Consider the following 18,808-nt stretch of genomic DNA (forward strand, 5'->3'; position numbering starts at 1 on the left):
GCCGATGGACGTTGGGGACCCAAGGTGCTGAAATGGCGACTCCGCACCGAAAAGCGAAGTGTTGGTCAACTTCCCGCAAGGTGGACCGAATATCAAGCAGGTTGCATATAGATGATGCAGGCACTTCAATACCATGTTGGGATTTATTAAGCTCTCTTAAAGTCTACAGCTCGTACGGATTAATTTGACCTGTTTGTACTGTTTTTGTATGTTTGCCAAACAACACAAAAAGCTGCACCATCCGCCGATAATAATGTTTTCAGATATGATGTAGATGTTCATAATTCATTCCGCAGAGGCCTGCTATCCTCGGTGCAGCACTGCGCAGAATGGGCAGCGGGCGCAGAGGGCCAGGAGCCGATACGCAAATGTCTGCGCTCCTTAGGCGCCGTGTTCCGGCTGGCCGTGCGCTCGCGGTGCTTGTTCGCGCGCGCCACCGGCGGCCAGTACGAGGACAGCTTCCGCAGAGACGTCCGCGCGGCGCTGCACGCTCTCAAAGCGTTGGCTCAACACCCGCATAGGGAACATTTGGCGCCTGCTCAAGTGAGTATCTCTTTTCCAGTATCCTTAGGATCAGCAGAGGCTTGCTATATTCGGTGCAGCACTACGCGGAATGGGTACAGGGCTAGGAGCCAATACGCAAGTGTCTGTGTTTTTTTAGGCGTAGACGCAAATGTCTGCGCTCTTTAGGCGCCGTTTTCTGCGGCTAGTACGAGGACAGCTTCCGGAGAGAAGCTAGAAGCGTTGGCTCAACACCCGCATAGGGAACATTTGGCGCCTGCTCAAGTGAGTATCTCTTTTCCAGTATCCTTAGGATCAGCAGAGGCATGCTATATTCGGTGCAGCACTACGCGCAATGGGTACAGGGCTAGGAGCCAATACGCAAGTGTCTGTGTTTTTTAGGCGTAGACACAAATGTCTGCGCTCTTTAGACGCCGTTTTCCGTTTGACCGTGCGCTCGCGGTACTTGTTCGCGCGCGCCATTTGCGGCCAGTACGAGGACAGCTTCCGGAGAGAAGCTCGAAGCGTTGGCACAACACCCACATAGGGAACATTTGGCGCCTGCTCAAGTGAGTATCTCTTTTTCTAGTAGGCCTAATATTCGCAGAGGCCTCGGTGCAGCATTATGAGGAATGAGCATAGAGCCAGAAGCCAATATGCAAGTGTCTGCGCTCACTAGGCGCAGCGTTCCGTCTGATCGTGCACTCAAGTATTTCCAGCAGCCCTAAGATTAGGATAGGCCTGCTATCCTCGGTACAGCACTACGCGTAATGGACAGATGGCCAAGAGTCAATACGCAAGTGTGCTGTGCTCTTTAGGCGCAAACGCAAATGTCTGCGCTCTTTAGGCGCCGTGTTTCGCCTGGCTGTGCGCTCGCGGTGATTGTTGTGGTGCTGGACGGACACATGTAGGTAGCCAAATCTATAGTCAACGCAGTCTTTGTCCCTTATAGTTTCGCTATATCCGTTCAGTTGTTAGCCATTGTGGCTTTGACTGATTGATCAAGATATCTTGAAGTTGTAGAGCTATAAAATATTAAGCATTTCCTGCTCTTAGTAGGCTTAAGATGCGCGCCACGAGCTATCTCGTGTCGAGAGAGACATCCGGCGAAATCGAAAATTTCGCTCGTTCTTTCGTTACAATAGCGATGCATGATAGAGCGATATTTTCGATTTCCCTACTAGTGGTAGATATTGTTTCTTTCTCGTCACCAGAAGAGGCCTGGCTTTGCAGTGGGCCTTTAAAAGTAGGCTAATAATAATATATATGAACTTGAAAGTAATAATTGTAGGTGGCACTAATGACGTCATGGGCCAGCGTAGCCAAGGAGGTGGCAGCAGCGTTGGGGCCCGTGGAGGCGGGGCGTATAACGGCGGCCATGTTGGACGCGCCCGCCGCCAACGCACCACCAGCGTTGGCCAAGGCGAGACTGCAAGCCGCACAGGACATACTAAACGGACCACTTGGTCAAGACCCTGGTAAGATTTGATTGAGTGTGTTTCATTGAAGTTTATTGTTATATTAAATTTGATGTAAACCATTAAAATTAAACACATATATTTTTAACATAGTTCTATGATCAAATGTTTAATGATCATATATGGTTTGTAAAAAATATATGTTTATCTAAAGCGATATTATAAAGAGGTAAGATTTTTTTTGTTTATTTGCTATGAATAGGCTAAGTAATATTTAATCTTCAAATTTTTGTTAGGTAAAATGAACTTAAAACAATAGTGATTAGGTCCACTTTACTTTGAAGAAAATTGAGGTTAGGCCATGCTTATAAATATGGCCATTTATGTTTAACGTGAACTAGTAGTTAGAAAACCCAATCCTATAAGTCTAAATATATATAACTCAAAGGTGACTGGCTAACTGACTGACTGACATAGTGATCTATCAACGCACAGTCCAAACCACTGGACGCATCTGGCTGTAATTTGCCATGCAGGTACATGTTGAAAATATGAAAGGATTTTGATCAATTCTACCCCCTAGGGGATAAAATTGGGCATGAAAGTTTTTATGAAAATTTGTCAATTTGCAGCGATTTGGTTGTATATTTGGTTGAAACTTGGAATGATTTACTTTTCATCCCGGTAAATCCATGGTTTCCGCGGGATTTGTGAAAAACTGAATCCCACGTGGACAAAGTCGCTAGCGCCCGCTAGTATTAAATAAATAATGAGCATTGTTTTTTTTTTTCTATTACAGAAGCGCGAAATATCGTCCTAACAACCGCGTGTCACCATCTACGCGTGCACCTCGCTCGTAGAGACGAACTGTCCCAATGCGCGGACATGCTGGGCGAGCTGGTGACTCTCCTGTGGAAGAAGGAGGACCCTGACCAGCCGGTGGACGATGATGAACTGGATCCGGACGTCGACGTGCTCTGTCTCAACACGTTGGATGTGCTGGTTGAGATTGTGCTGCATCTAATTGGCGGGAATTCGCCTGTGCTGGTAAGATGTTATAGATATTATTACTATCATCTTTATTATTGGGTGCATAAGGTTCATAATTGCTTATCTTTGTGACATAGGTAGGCATGGGCGTTAACAAGTACTTATTTTTTGATTAGATCGTTTTCTTGGAACTCTTAATCTGTATTCCTCTCAAAGATTCGTTAGTTCGATATAAATGGGTCGCTAGCAATCACTTTATTTTTGAAGTGAAACGAAGTAAAACAAGCAATTAAGTGGATATCAATGAACTTGGCTGCGAATCTGGACAAATAATTATAAAAATTAAACACAGAATAGCATAGCAAAGCTGTCAAACGATAGGTACACCAAAAATGCCATGAAACTACAACTTCTAACCTACAACTCCTTTCAAAAATAAAATAATACATAAAAGAGAAACTTAAAAATGCATAGCGCCATCTCTCGTGTCGTACTTGCTTTACTTCACAAGGTCCTACCGAGTTAGTTCACAATTTTGCCGTTAAAAGACTAATCGGATTCGGCGCTGGCTACTACTCGGGCTACTTGTGTTATCGTAGTTTAGCAGTGTTACTACAGATGGCGCTTTGTATGTCACTTCGATTACATTTTTCGTAAAACAATCAAGCGTGTGTAAAGAAGCTTTACTTTAAAATAATACGCTTTATTTATAAATATTATCCAGCGTCAGTGACGTGCACTTCGTACATGCATTAAAGCACTGCATACCCTAAATTATTTGGTAATGGTTATCCAATGCACATTTTGCCAGTTTGGTTACATTGTCTTACTAGTGCATACCCTATATGTCTACAAACTTATGCACGCCCCTGTCCAGGGTTCAATGGTGGCAGCTCTTCTTGGAGTCATGGAGCTACTGAAGCCGGCGCACTACCAGCGACTGTGGAGCCACCTGGCGCCGCATCCGCACGACCGGAAACCGCTGAAGGACTTCCTGATGAGAGCTTTTCTGGTGTTCAGACATTTGATTGAACAGGATGTAAGTATTTCTATTGCTGATTATTTTTTACTAGCGGACGCCTGTGACTTCGTACACGTGGAGAGTTTTTCACAAATCCCGCGGGAACTATGGATTTTTCCAGGATGAAAAGTAGCCTTTGTATTAATCCAGGGTAAAATCTATTTCTACTCCAAATTTCAGCCAAATCGCTTCAGTAGCCGCAGCACAATGGAGGAACAAACATACTTACACACTTTTACACTTACAAACATACAAACTTTCGCCTTTATAATATTAGTGTGATGGCAACGGCAAGAGGAAGTGTGATGATTTTAAGTAGCTGTACTGTATGTGTGTTTGTTTGTTTGTGTTTACACATTATGTTACACCATGGCGCCAGAAATGTGTCAAAATACGTAGAAAACACCCTACTATTGTCAAAAATTAAATCAACATTTTATTTCAGAAAATGCTATGTTGTATTATACTTGCCAATAGTCTCTTAGATATAGAAATATACTAAGTCAAAGTAAAATAAACTGTACGTTTATTGTTTTAAGGTCGACTTGTTAATCTACACTCAAAACTCTTTGCATTTTACTTTGAATTTGTAGCATGATTAATAATCCATAGCTGATGACTAAAAATTAACTAAACCAAAAAATTAAATTTATAATAATATAAAAGATTACACACAAAATTATGCAAATTACAGTAGATATATTGGGTTCTATGTTCCTTCCTTCTAATTTATGTACTTGATAATTATTAACATTAGCATTATGTTAATATGAAAGGTCTAAACCAGTTTATGATAATACTTGTGTTAGTTAAACACTTGAAATTCAATTGAACACTTGAATTTTATATTAATTTTACCGTGATATTTACTTATTTTAAACGTAAAATAGTAATTTTACAGAAAAGATTGAAAAGGGTTTTTATTTTTTCATAAAATGTTATCATTATTAGGTAAAGTTTGTTAAGTTGTAAGGGTAATCTCTAGATCTATTATAAGCTCTAGATATATATTAAAGCTATTTTAAAAATTCTGGTACTAATAAAAAACCACGTTATTTGCGAGTGTCATAGGCTATATTTTATCCTCGTATTCTCAAGATAACGGGAAGTACACGGGTGAAATAACATTTTAAAATGTTATATTTATTGTATTTTATTGTTTGTTTAATAAAATTTATTTTTGTTAAAAAGGTATTTCCTTCCGACTGGATGGTATTAAGAGTGCAAAGCTGTAAAGTGTTGTTGTCGGCATTACAAGATTTGGCGAAGCCGTTGTTGGAACGATTCTTAGGAGACGAACCGCCCCAGTTTGATTCCCAGGTGAGTTTTACAATTGTATTTAACTAAGAAAATGTTTTAAAATGCATTCTATACTTTCTTAGAATGTGTCACAATATATTTTTAATGGAACTTATCAAACTTACTTTCGAAAGATAATTTATCATATTTTTTTTTTCTTTTAGATAATTAGAGTTTGATCTGTATTATAACATAGTTTAATTTTGTTTGAACATTGAATAAGTAATTTGTCTTAAACTAAGTTATCTATTACAATTCCGCGTTCATCTTGGCTAGCCACCTTCTTCGAAAGACTTAGTTATTAACACTTACAATAGTTACTGCTGTATGTTTTTTGCAAAAATGGTTTTGGATATTGTTAGAGAAAGAAACGTAATAACCGTGGAATAGATATCTTTTAAGCAGAGTTGCCACCCGTCCCGATTCTGGCTGGACATTTTAGGTTTCGAAGACGTGGTCCCACGTCCCGACGGCCTATCGATTTGGTCCCGATTTTGGACAATATGTGATAGGCTCAATCAATTCATTCACAGGTACTCAACCCAGTCACGCGCCACCTCGCCATCTACCGCGCGACGCATGTACCACATTCGGTCTTCGCTCGGTAGATTTGATAGAAGCAGAATTGCTAATTTCTTTGAACATACACACATGTTTTGTTTAGACATCATAAATAAATACAAAAATGATGTACAAAGTGGCTCGAAACAACAAGAAAAATTAATTGTATAAAATAAATACAAATACTTAAAAGCACAAAAAAAAATCATTTTCCTTAGACTGTCACATGGGTCATATTTTGATAGGGCCAAACTCCGAACGTCTCTGATGGGTGCCCAATCGTCCCGATTTTTTTTTCCCTAAAGATGGCAACCCTGCTATTATTTTTGCTGAGTTATTTCACTAAAACAGCTCATGTTGTTCCGTACAGTTATGGTCGGGTTACTTGGAGCTGGGTGTGGCGCTAGTGACCGCGAGCGCGCTGCAGGCGGAGCGGTGGGCGCGCGGACCAGAGCGCGCTAGTATGCGGGCCGCCGCTGCCCTGCATCTACTCGCTGTGTGGACTAGATTAGGTGACTTTACCTGCATTTATTTGACCTTGAAGATCAATCGAGACTATTACTATGTCAAAGAATATAGAAATATAGAATGGCCCGAGCAGCAGCATAGCTACAAAGTAACTAACGCCGTAAAAACTGGTTAATTAACCCTAGATAACTAAACTATATTTGTATATACATATTAACTAATTTTCGTCAGGTGTCTGCATTGTTTCAATATTGATTCTCTTTCACAAAACAACTCTTCAAAAACTAAAAATGTATGGGAATGATATCTGATTCATAAATTAATAACGAATGTCACCAGCTTTTAGTAGAAAGAGAATTTATAGGTGACATGGCTAGAGGCAATAGTGATGATGACAGTTTTTTAAATTGTATATAAATTAGGAGTATGCTAATATTGAAGCAATTCTGTAGAAGGAACAGGGTATCTCCGATCATTACTTTCGGAGCTACAGGGATTTAAAGGGTCAGATTTGCGACGCTGCCGCGAATCCCTGAAAAACGCCCCATACCAAATTGTACGATTTAATGACCGTTAGTTTTATATGGACGTTCAAACAAAAATACTAATGTCTTTGTTATTTGTGCGTTTATGTTCATAGTTCTCATGTTGAAAAATGTCACATTTAATGTAAGGAAGCTAAAACTTTATGAATTTTCATCTAATTACGATAAACGGTTTTTAATAGATTTTGAAATCTTATAATCTTATTTATTTTGCAAATATCCAGACAGTATTTGCTGTTTATGTTTATATTAGTTAACAATGACCTTATTATCATAAAAATTAATATATTCAAACCTAGTCATCATCCCCATTATTCTCTAACGAATATTTCGTCAACTTGCGTTTCACTCCGGTAGATGTTCTGATCATCTGATGTTAACGCTAGTTTTCAGTTTGCAATTTAATTTTAATTATTTACCGTTCATATTTTTACATATTAATTTATTTTATTATAAACATTTACAAAATTAGGTACATTGTCAGGACCGGCACAACTGCAGTTAATAGGACCGGCGGTAGGGGCCCTCCTTGAAGTGACCCTCGTGCCCGAACTGCGGAGGGCAGCTTTAGGTGCGTTAGTGGCGTTGATGGCAGCTGAAAGAGCTGCAACGGGTTCAGCCAGACGAACCGAAGCGGCGTTGGTTGACAAGCTGGACTCCTTGGTCGCTGACAATAAAGCTGACGATCATTATCGGAGACTTTTTGATACTGTGTAAGTTGTTTTGCAAAATGTATTAATATATGTTTTATCTTAGCATTTAGACATATGGATTTTTCGTAAAATGAAATTTTACATAACGTTTTCTTTAATGTTCACGCAAACCAGGGAGCATTTGAGTTCTGTGTAAGTACGATAGTCATTATGTTTTATGTCTATTATTTTGCGTTCAATACACATCATTATCAGCCTGTATCCAGCCACTGTTAGACATGGGCCTTTTTGAGGGTATTCTACCATACACGATTCGCCGCCTTCCTCATTCATCCACTTCCCATTACCTTCTTAAGGTTTAGACCATCTAGCTGAAGGGCGTCCTACACTACGCTTGCGAGCGGTACTTTTTTCTGTGTCAACATATTTTTCACCTGCCCATTGCCACATCAGTTTCCTAAATCTTTTTAAATCAGGTACTGATGAGTTGTTACGCACGCCTGAATTAGGGAGTAAGTTGGCGAATGTATTACGAAAACTGTAATTTAGCGAGATTTTTTAGATGCGGCTGCTATCTATCTAAACGCATAGTGAAAGTGTGTTTGTTATTTTAAACTACCAGTAGATGGCGTTTTTAGAAAACTTTGAAACAAACCCTTTCAGTATACTTCAAGAACCTGTTGAGATGCAGTTATGGTGGTGGCTCATAGATGGCGTTCTGTTTTTATTTTTGAAAAAGTTTTACTTCTGTCCTGTCGTCTATAGCACACTGGTTTTTTTATTCTGCTTTAATAAATGTTGAAATTGATTGATATCGTTGTAACAGTCTCATGGAGCGCGTGTCGACCGAGGGGTGGCGCGAGGCGGGCGCGGCGTTCGTGGGCTGCGTGACGCGCCTGCTGGAGCGCCTGCTGGACTACCGCGCGGTGATGCAGGGCGCCGAGCACCGCGACAAGCGCATGGCTGCCACTGTCAACCTTTTGGTGACTGCATTTGATTGTTATCGTTAGACTTATGGAGCTCGTATCGACCGAGGGGTGGTGCGGTGTCCTTGGGTTGCGTGACGCGGCTGCTGGACTATCGCGTGGTACTGCAGGGTGCCGAGTAGTCTTATATCAGTCCCTATCATAGCCTGTTGTGTTTCTACGAATGCCCTTCCGGCTTCTGTGTTTCCTAACACTTATAATTTGTGCACCTTCAAGACAAGAATGAATAGGCATTTTCTAGGCAAGCGCGCTCCAACCTAGACCTCATCATTGCTTTCCACCAGGCATGATTGTAGTCAAGCGCAAGTCTATTATGAATAAAAATAAAACGTGAAACATAATCCTATGTCCGCCAACCCCAATTCCCTGTGTACTAATAACTAATTAGTAAGTAACTATGTACTAGGCTAGAACCTAATTACAAAATTGTCATTTCAGAACTTCTACAAAAACGAGATCGATCGCAAGGAGATGTATTTACGTTATGTGTACAAATTGCACGACCTTCACATAGCGTCCGATAACTGGGTAGAAGCTGGATGTACTCTTTTGGTGAGTAAAGTATATTTTTTTGACTTTTTTGTTATAAAAATAAGAGAGAAATGAAGAAAAGAGTAGATGTATGTTAAGAATTTAATGTAGCAACAAGTGTCAGATAGCATATTCATAATTTTGTCTTTGTCATTTAAGATGAAGTTTACATATAATTATGTTAGTTTGACGTACATGTAAAAAAAATTTCAGTAAGGAAAAAAAATTGTAGCATTATGTTCAAATTTGCACGCTGATTTAATCAGTAGATTGTATTGGATTTTTTTTCTATATTGATATTATAAGAATTAACCCGCAACTCAGCAAATAAATTACTATATATTATTAAATTCTTATATACATGTGACATATTTTTAACCTTCTTCAAAAAAATCAATTCGTCGAAAAAAATATTATTAGAATTAACATAAAGTTAAAATCACTATTGTCGTTCCTTACGTAAAAATGAATTGTTTAAAATTCCAGCTTTATGCCGAATCTTTGAATTGGGACAGCGATCAAGTCGGGGTTGATCCGGAACACCCCGAGGCTGTGGAATGGAAGCGAAAAGAGGCCCTTTACAACCAAGTGCTGCAATATTTTGATCGTGGAAAGGTAAAAAATATTCATATTTATAATAGCTCAATACATGCAAAAATAGATATAGGACTAATTAATTCCATTTGAGACATGCGGGCCTAATGCGCTCACAATATATCTTGTGAAGACAATTCGACCATTTGTGACCGAATCGTAAATACCCAATCTTTTTTTTTTTTTTTTATTCTTTACAAGTTAGCCCTTGACTACAATCTCACCTGATGGTAAGTGATGATGCAGTCTTAAGATGGAAGCGGGCTAACTTGTTAGGAGGAGGATGAAAATCCACACCCCTTTCGGTTTCTACACGGCCTCGTACCGGAACGCTAAATCGCTTGGCGGCACGTCTTTGCCGATAGGGTGGTAACTAGCCACAGCCGAAGCCTTCTACCAGCCAGACCTGGACAAATTAAGAAACTCTCAATCTGCCCAGCCGGGGATCGAACCCAGGACCTCCGTCTTGTAAGTCCACCGCGCATAGCACTGCGCCACGGAGGCCGTCAAATCTCCTTTTCGTGCGTTTGTTTCTTTTTCTTTCTTTTCTGTGATCTTAAATAAACTTTTTCTTTCTATCATGCAGTGTTGGGAGAAAGGTCTCCCGCTACTTCGCGAACTGGCAACACTGTATGAAGTGAAGCTGTGCGACTACGCGCGCCTGGCGCACTGTCTGCGCATGCACGCGACTTTCCTCGACTCTGTGATGGACCAACTGAGACTCGAACCCGAATACTTCAGAGTGGGATTCTATGGAAAAGGCTGTCCTTTGTTTGTAAGGGTAAGTAGGCTCTTTCAAAGAGGGAGCGATATTCGAGCTAAATTACTGACATCTCTCACCATCTCTCACAAAGCTGGAGTGACGGGGCATATAGTTTGGAGAGGCGCTAGACGTTGGTATCCCAAGGTGCTGGAATGCACATTGTTGGATAACCCTTCACTAGGCTGACCGACGACATTAAGCGGGTCTACAGGGAACCATTGAATGCAGACGGTTCAATAGGCTCCTAATCCTAATAGGTTCAAAATTCCTTTTAATATTTTTATGAGACGTGATTACATGAAAATTTTAGTTTTTAAATATGTTTTATGACAAGCTAAAACGCCTGTCGGCCATGACAGTATATATTTCAACTGTTTCATGACGTACAATACAAATGGAGCGTTTGACAAAAATATTAGTCAACGTATCATATACTAGCTGACGCCACGCGGTTTCACCCGTTCCCGTAGGAATATGGGGATAATATATAGCCTATAGCCTTCCTCGATAAATGAGCTATCTAACAGTGAAAGAATTTTTCAAATCGGACCAGTAGTTCCTGAGATTAGCGCGTTCAATCAAACAAACAAACAAACAAACAAACTCTTCAGCTTTATTATATTAGTATAGATTAGTCAACGTACAAAAATATTAGTTTGACGTTTAGTACATCAAGTGTGTTAGTGACGTCACAATATGGACGACAGTTTTTGAAGTATGGAAAATTTGAAAAAATACGTGATATTTAAATGAAGTTTTATAAGAAATCCTTAACTTGTATTAATTGATATTGAAATGTTTATATTGAAACTTAGTCATCGTGTTCCAGAACAAACAGTTCGTGTATCGCGGCCAAGACTACGAACGCATTGGTGCGTTCACGCAGCGCCTGCAGTCCGAGTACGTGTCGGCGCACATACTGATGCGGAACACGCCGCCCGACGACTCCATCATTGCTGCGGACGGACAGTGTGAGAGACTCTTGTCTACCTTTATTTTTTTTTTTGTTTAATTGTTCTCAAGCGAAAAAGTTCCAAATCTACTGGGCTTATTTTTCATCCTTAAAAAGCAACACTATCAGCGAGAAATATACTGTAGCAACACTCACGGAGAAGGTGAGTGTTAATTAGTTTTTAAAAAATCCTTAAGCCTATAATATGTCCATGGTCTCTGCTCTGAGTTTTTCTCTCTGTCACACATTGGAACCGGCACCACGGTGAATCCATGGAATGTTAAGGTATTTGACTCTCAATCAAGCGAAAGGTCACTTAATCACTCATTACGAAATATCGAAAACCGCTTTAAGTATGAAGGTGAAATTTAGCAGGGAGGTAGATTATAGTTAGAAAACGCACGCTCAGATTTATGAGCGGACAAAGTCGCATGCGTCCGTTTGTTTGACATAAAGTAAAAAAGTAACAAAATTTGCGTTTAGACTCACCATCATTATCAACCCATATTCGGCTCACTGCTGAGCACGAGTCTCCTCTCAGAATGCGAGAGGTTAGACTAATAGTCAATCACGCTGGCCCAATGCGGATTGACAAACTTCACACACGTAGAGAATTATGAAGTTTCTCAGGTATGGAGTTTTCCTCTCGATGTTTTTCTTTTACCGTTTGAGACACGTGATATCTAATTTCTTAAAATGCACATAACTAAAAAGTTGGAAGTGCATGCGCTGGACCGTATTCGAATCTACGCCCTACGGACGTAGGATACGGAATCGGAGGCAGAGATCATACCCATTGGGCTATCACTGACTCTTTAGAATACGTTTAGACTACCCAACACTTATCAGAAGGTGAAAGATCTTATCAGACGGTGAAACCGGTCTTTCATATTCTATAGCGGGAATTTTCTTTTGTTTGTGTAGTTAAAACGCTCCGTAACTACTGGATCTATTTTGAATTATTTCAATAATAGAAAGCTACATTATCAGAAAGACTAAGGAACTACATGAGAGTAACCACGAAGTGTTTTCTATGTAATATACAGTGAAAGGATGTAAAAAGAAGTACAAATTCTTTACAGACATTCAGATCTGCAATGTGAAACCAGTAGCGTCCCGGCGCTCGTGGCCGTCGGGCGCGCCGGAGCAAGTGAAGCGCTTCTACGCGTGCAACGACGTCGACACATTCCTCTGCGACCGGCCGCTGCAGAAGCCGCCCATCGATAAAGACAACGAGTTCAAGGTTATAATCACCTTCGTCCTCAAACCAATTATTGTACCTGCCTCGCTAAACGTCACTTTTCTGTCAAAGTATATGATCAACGATCTAATGCGATTATAAAAACTGTTTCTATAATAATAATAATAATAATTACGTCCATTATCACGGACAGGACTATTCTTGCGAATAAGCCTGACATCGTGGTGTTGGACCGGGCACAGTCGAGGGTGTTTTTAGTGGACATCACAATTCCATATGACGAGAACCTTGTGAGAGCTGAGACAGAGAAAAAACGTAAATATCTAGATCTGGCTCACGAGGTTACCGCCATGTGGCATGTGGAGTCCACTGAAATCATCCCCATCGTCATATCTGCCAACGGTTTGATCCCAGTCAGCCTCGCTCACCATCTGAGGCGGCTGGGGTTCCGTGGCAGTTCGCTCGCAGGCAAGATGCAAAAAGCGGTCTTGCTGGACTCGGCTAGGATAGTCCGCCGGTTTCTCCACCTGTCGCCCTGACCCCCGGCCGTTTGGTCTCCCTGCCGGGGTGAATCCTCCGCCCGGTGCATATATGTATTTATGTAATATATATTTAAGTTTATTTATTTTGTGTATTTAAGTAAGTTTATTTATTTTCCCTTTGGCTTTTATATATATTTATTTTGTACCGGGCGTGAGAGTAGAATGCATGTATAATAATAATAATAATAATTTATTTATTCATGAGAAAGTACAGAAGGTTTACAGAACTTGCTATAGACATACATACTTTCTACCTTGACAGGTGTATGAATATTAAAAATAATATTATACTAACTAATAATTCCAAAATTCCAATAATTAAATATTCAATCGGTGAACATGGTATAAATAAAAAAAAAAAAATACAAGTACAATTAGCATAATTTGACGAAGCATTCTTAACATCAAATATAAATAATTAATATACTATCAGAATCCATTAAAATTAAACAATGTCAATATAAATGCTATGTCAGGTGTAATGCAACATTAAATCAATCAATGTCATATAATTAAAAAAATGAAGTCAAAAATTAAAAATTAATGTCAGAAATTAAAATTAACATTGTCAATAATTTATAAGAAAATCATAACTGATTATATTTATTGTTGCATTCAGAATTTGTCATTTAAAAAGTCTTTTACACAGTAATAATTTTTATATAATAATAATTTCAATAAATATTTTTTAAAAGACAAAAATGACATGTCATAACTGTGCGGTGGCAACTTATTATAAATACGTATAGCTGAGCAATACACATTATCCCTATACAAGGCCAAGTGTTGGTAGGGTACACATAATTTATTTTCGAGCCTTGATTATAGTATCGATGTTTCATAGTTGTAATCTTGGTCGTTGGTTAAAGAGATAATGGCAGCCAATTTTTTTCGTGAATTTAGGCACGATATTTTTCTTTCTTCTTCGAAATTCTTCTACAATTGGTCAAAGCGAATCTGATCAGCGAATTATTAAAGTAAAACTTGTTTACGCGCGCTTGCATTGGCGAGTAAGCTGGTGAATTTGTGTGGTGCGTTATGAAAAGCGTAATTGGGCAAGGCTTTTGAGATTCGTGCTGCCATCTTCAGGCATAGTTAAAAACATTGTTTGTTATTTTAAACTACCAGTAGATGGTTTTCGTAGAAAACTTTGAAACAATCCCTTTTTGCAAACATCAAGATCTGAATTTCGCAAAAAGCGCTTTGGTTTTTATTTTGAAAAAGTTTCAGTTCAAAACACATCTTTCTTTTATTACGTAAATAAAAGTAATCTAATTATTTATTTACGTTATCTAATTTTTTTCCGTATCAACCAGCTCTGAAACTGAACTTGAGAAACTTAAAAGTGGTAGGGAATAAGGTGTTGGACGATGATTAAATCTAAGTTTTCAGTCATTCTTTATTTTATCTAGATGCTTCTTAATTTTTAAATAATACTAAAAATAAAATATTGATTTATTTTACAGAGTTTATGGATAGAACGAACAACTTTAGTGACAGAGAATACGCTACCGGGAATATTGAGATGGTCTGAAGTCGTGTCTAGATCTATGGAAGAAATACCACCAGTCGAAGTAAGTACAAATTAATTTGTCTTATATATTAACGTATTGGCCAACGTAATCTCATGCTTGTAACGTGAGTTAATCAAATTATTATTATTAAGAAATGGGCAAACTGGATACATATTTCAAAATATCAGTGCGTTCAACAACGTATGATGTGAAGAGAAAAAGACAAATGTCAACCAATAGGATTGCGTTGGGACGAAAGAGATGGGACTTGGACTACTTCTACGTCTACGCCATTGGCCGATATTTATCATTCACGTATGTTTTGGGTCGTATGCTAATCATACAGCGAGCGAAATATCCCTGTAGGCTTGAAATAAGGTCTACGAGGATATAATTAATCCTTCTTTCATTATTAAAAAACAAAACTTACGCATCGAATTAAGAACCTCCTACATTTTTTGAACTTGGTTATTAATGTCGGTGCTTTGTTGATTTTGTGCACCAAAAGTCATCTGTTTGAAGCCTCGCTTTCTTCAACGAGGTGCTTCTTGCTCAAACCTCAGCATGCTTCCAGTCCTTTGACTCTTCCCAAAAAGCGACACCATTTTCTCTTTTACCATGTCATGAATTCCATTTTGGCCAGTAAAATAATATACAAAAATGTACATTTCTAGTTCGCCTGCGAAACTATGGAAGCAACGGAACGAGAACTCCGCAGCCTTATATCCCAGTACACTGCAGATCCTACGCAGAACATCAATCCGTTCTCAATGCGACTCCAAGGCACCATAGACGCTAACGTGCAAGGCGGCATTACGAAATACGAACAAGCGTTCCTTACTGCCGAGTTCAGTAGGAACGCCACTCCCAGAGAAGCGGCCGCCGCGGCCAAGTTACGGAGGTTGATTGCCTCCCAACTGGCTGTAGTGGAGGCGGGACTCACTCTACATGGTCGGTTAGCGCCGGAGGAAGTCAAGCCTTTACATAGGTAAGGTATCCTAAGGGTATATCACACAATTGTACTACTGTCAGGATTTCAAAGAAATTCAAGGACGCTTATCTTTTCCCCTTATTTGAGAAATGAAGTGTATTATATTAATTCATTATGTCGTCTATAATATAGAGCTGTGATAGTCCAGTGGATATGACCTCTGTCTCTGATTCTGGAGGGTGTGGGTTTGAACCCGGTCCAGGGCATGCACCTCCAACTTTTCAGTTGTGTGCACTTTAAGAAATTAAATATCACCTGTCTCAAATGTTGAAGGAAAACACCGTGAGGAAACCTGCATATCAGAGAATTTTCCTAAATCTCTGCGTGTGTGAAATCTGCCAATCAGCATTGGGCCAGAGTGGTGGACTATTGGTCTAACCCTCTCATCCTAAGAGGAGATTCGAGCTCAGCAGTGAGCTGAATATGGGTTGATAACGATGTCGTCTATATCAAATATTTACTCGTCGTGGGTAGGAAATATAGGATAAGTCTCAGATTTAAATATAAATCATTTACCGTGACGCTATATTACTTAATACATTTATGCTTACTTACCAGATTGCTTATATTACAGGCGACTAGTGGAACGGTTCACTCAACTGAGGCAGAATCTCGGACCAGGTCTGGCGCGTGCTCGGCGCCAGCTATCGGAAAGTATTGTCAAGTAAGTCAACAGTTAAACCTCTGCGTAAATAACGACCATTCTTTATATTTACGTTAAATAATATAATCTTACAGATGTGCAAAGTTTTGTAACAGTGAAAAAACCTTTTAAAGTTTGTTTATTTTTTTCTTCATAAAAGAATTTATTACAAAAATATGTATTTTTAGCACACCATTGCCTCCTGTCCCAGCATTGGACAAGCGATCGCTTAGCATGCAGCAAAGTGATGGATATTACGAGGAAGGCCATCTGTACAACAAACCCATTGTAAGTACAATCCTTAATAATAACAAATGCTAGTCTTACTTCAACTAGGTACACATTACATTTGGCCATATTTTGAATGTCTAGTTTTTCTCTTAACAGAATTCAAATCAACAGCTAGAAATAGAAATAAATCTAAATTGGTAAATAGGCTTTTTGACAAAAATAAAAATCATTGTGGTCACCCTATGGTACGGGTTAGTTTGTAGGGTACTTAAAGCCGGTTTCACCACCTAATTGTGGGATAGTATAAACACAAGTTTTGTCATATTCTCAGGGCCTGTGGAACTGGTATTGAAACCGGCCTACTGCAAATTTTAGATTCATCGTTTTATCAATGAAAATCATTTTCATTACTAAATGAACAAATATTCATTTTCACCAGATATTAAAAGAAACAATATTTGTTATATCATAATTTCAGTATTCTCTGGAAGACACACTAGATCAGCAGAGCATCATGTCGAGCAGCCTGCCTGTCGCCGACAACAGAGACTGTCCCGAAGACAACTCCATGATCAAGTCTGCGCCTCCGCTGCCTTGCCGACCCAAGTCTGGGGACCCGAGGAGTCCCACCCGACCGCCATTGGAAAAGTACAGGTGTGTTATAGTAACATCAGAATGGAACGTGGGACCTTGGTACCCCAACGTCCATCGGCTCTTTGAACTATGTGCCCCGCCCATTGTCACTTATGCTTTGCTACTCGTTGAGCCATGTCGGTGACTCTCTGGTTCGCCTGCGGATGTCCTCATTTCTGATTCAATCACGCAGAGATACTCTGAGCATAGCTCGTTCCATCGCCCACTGTGTAACTGTAAACCTCCTTATGTTATGTTATTCTTTATCTGCAAATTGAGTCAATAATAATTCTTTTTTTTCTAAAACTATTGGTGCACTTTTCTGCCTGCCAATTTCCTTATTTTTATATTGCCATTGTTGAAAATGTCCTGTCTGTGGAGAGATAGATCTGATATGGTACAGCCATATAACTCTGTCATTATTAAAGCAGCCAAACGATCTGCCATCGCTGAGTTCTGAGTCATATGCAGTTCTAACTTTACCTCTCGTGACACTATGCTTATCTTGTATTGCAGAGAGGTAGTGGATGAAGAAGTGGAGACTCGTCGTCACAGCCGCGCGTCGTGGAGTGAACCTGGCGATGCTCCTCCCTTGCCACCGCGTGTCTCTGGTTATTATATTTTTTTGAGTTTTGGTTGTTTACTGGTGCCACGACTGAAGTAAAACTTCTTCCAAAAATAAAAATAAAGCACCATCTATGATTCGCGGGCATAATTGCATCGCAACTGGTTAATGTGTACAGAAATGGATTGTTTCAAAGTTCTCTAAGTATGCCATCTACTGGTAGCACCTTATTAACACACACTGTTTGACTATGCCAGTAGATGGCAGCACTTATCGCCGAACTTGGCAAGCATTGCCATCTACTGGTAGTTTAAAATAACAAACACCGTTTCACTATGCCAGCAGATGGCAGCACGCATCTCCCGATTACAATTTTCATAATTCACAATTATGATTATAATGTATAGGAGACAAGCGGTCGTGGGGCGAAGCGCCGGCGGTGCCGCGGCGCGCAGGTCGGGGGGCGTGCGAGGAGCGCGACTCGGGCGTCAGTGTCGACGCGCACCACTACACCAACGCGGACGACCACCGGCAAAACCACGGTACGATACACTGGATCCTCTATATACACTTTAGTCTATGACTCACCGGCACAACCACGGTACGTTCCACTGGATCCTCTATATACACTTTAGTCTTTGATTCACCGGCACAACCATGGTACGTCACACTGGATCCTCTATATACACTTTAGTCTTTGATTCACCGGCACAACCACGGTACGTTCCACTGAATCCTCTATATACACTTTAGTCTTTGATTCACCGGCACAACCACGGTACGTTACGATCCCCTATATACACTTTACTCTTTGACTTAATCTTTTGCGTGAAGGTTTCTCTTTCTACCCCAAAACACTACTCGCGCTGTTGAGTCTGATTCGTGCCGCGTTGCAAGAACCAGCTCATGACTAAAGGCTCCGTATGGGTTCGAAACTAGTCGGGCATATTCCGACGTTGTAGCCGTGTTTCATAATCTACTATATAAAAATAAGTCGGGTTTCCTTCCTGACGCTATAACTCCAGAATGCACGAACCTATTTCAACGGTTTTGCATTCGTTGGAAACGTCGCGCTTCGTGAGGTTTATAGCAAAGAAAATTCAGGAAAAATTCAACAGAAAAGCGGAAAAAGGGTAGGGGTAGGGTATGGGAAGTTTAGGGGTAGTTGAAAGTTTACATCGAGTTTCACGCGGACGAAGTCGCGGG

General features: G+C 39.9%; 1 protein-coding gene across 2 annotated transcripts in view; it reads left to right on the forward strand.

Moving 5' to 3' along the window:
* Positions 1-18,808, forward strand: part of LOC112048846 (dedicator of cytokinesis protein 3) — a 96,651-nt gene that overhangs the window by 67,616 nt on the left and 10,227 nt on the right. Inside the window, exons 15-34 of one of the 2 annotated variants that reach the window (XM_052882342.1) lie at positions 297-543; positions 1,793-1,979; positions 2,719-2,966; positions 3,787-3,948; positions 5,122-5,250; positions 6,161-6,302; positions 7,276-7,516; positions 8,283-8,439; positions 8,881-8,994; positions 9,460-9,588; positions 10,154-10,348; positions 11,160-11,301; positions 12,365-12,525; positions 14,492-14,599; positions 15,214-15,527; positions 16,105-16,194; positions 16,362-16,461; positions 16,883-17,058; positions 17,554-17,648; positions 18,010-18,144. In XM_052882342.1, the coding sequence (XP_052738302.1) occupies positions 297-543; positions 1,793-1,979; positions 2,719-2,966; positions 3,787-3,948; positions 5,122-5,250; positions 6,161-6,302; positions 7,276-7,516; positions 8,283-8,439; positions 8,881-8,994; positions 9,460-9,588; positions 10,154-10,348; positions 11,160-11,301; positions 12,365-12,525; positions 14,492-14,599; positions 15,214-15,527; positions 16,105-16,194; positions 16,362-16,461; positions 16,883-17,058; positions 17,554-17,648; positions 18,010-18,144 (3,272 nt within the window). The remainder of the gene's footprint in view (positions 1-296; positions 544-1,792; positions 1,980-2,718; positions 2,967-3,786; positions 3,949-5,121; positions 5,251-6,160; positions 6,303-7,275; positions 7,517-8,282; positions 8,440-8,880; positions 8,995-9,459; positions 9,589-10,153; positions 10,349-11,159; positions 11,302-12,364; positions 12,526-14,491; positions 14,600-15,213; positions 15,528-16,104; positions 16,195-16,361; positions 16,462-16,882; positions 17,059-17,553; positions 17,649-18,009; positions 18,145-18,808) is intronic. The other variant, XM_052882343.1, reaches the window with a different exon arrangement.

This window comes from Bicyclus anynana, chromosome 7, assembly GCF_947172395.1.
Source record: "Bicyclus anynana chromosome 7, ilBicAnyn1.1, whole genome shotgun sequence".
NCBI lineage: Eukaryota > Metazoa > Arthropoda > Insecta > Lepidoptera > Nymphalidae > Bicyclus > Bicyclus anynana.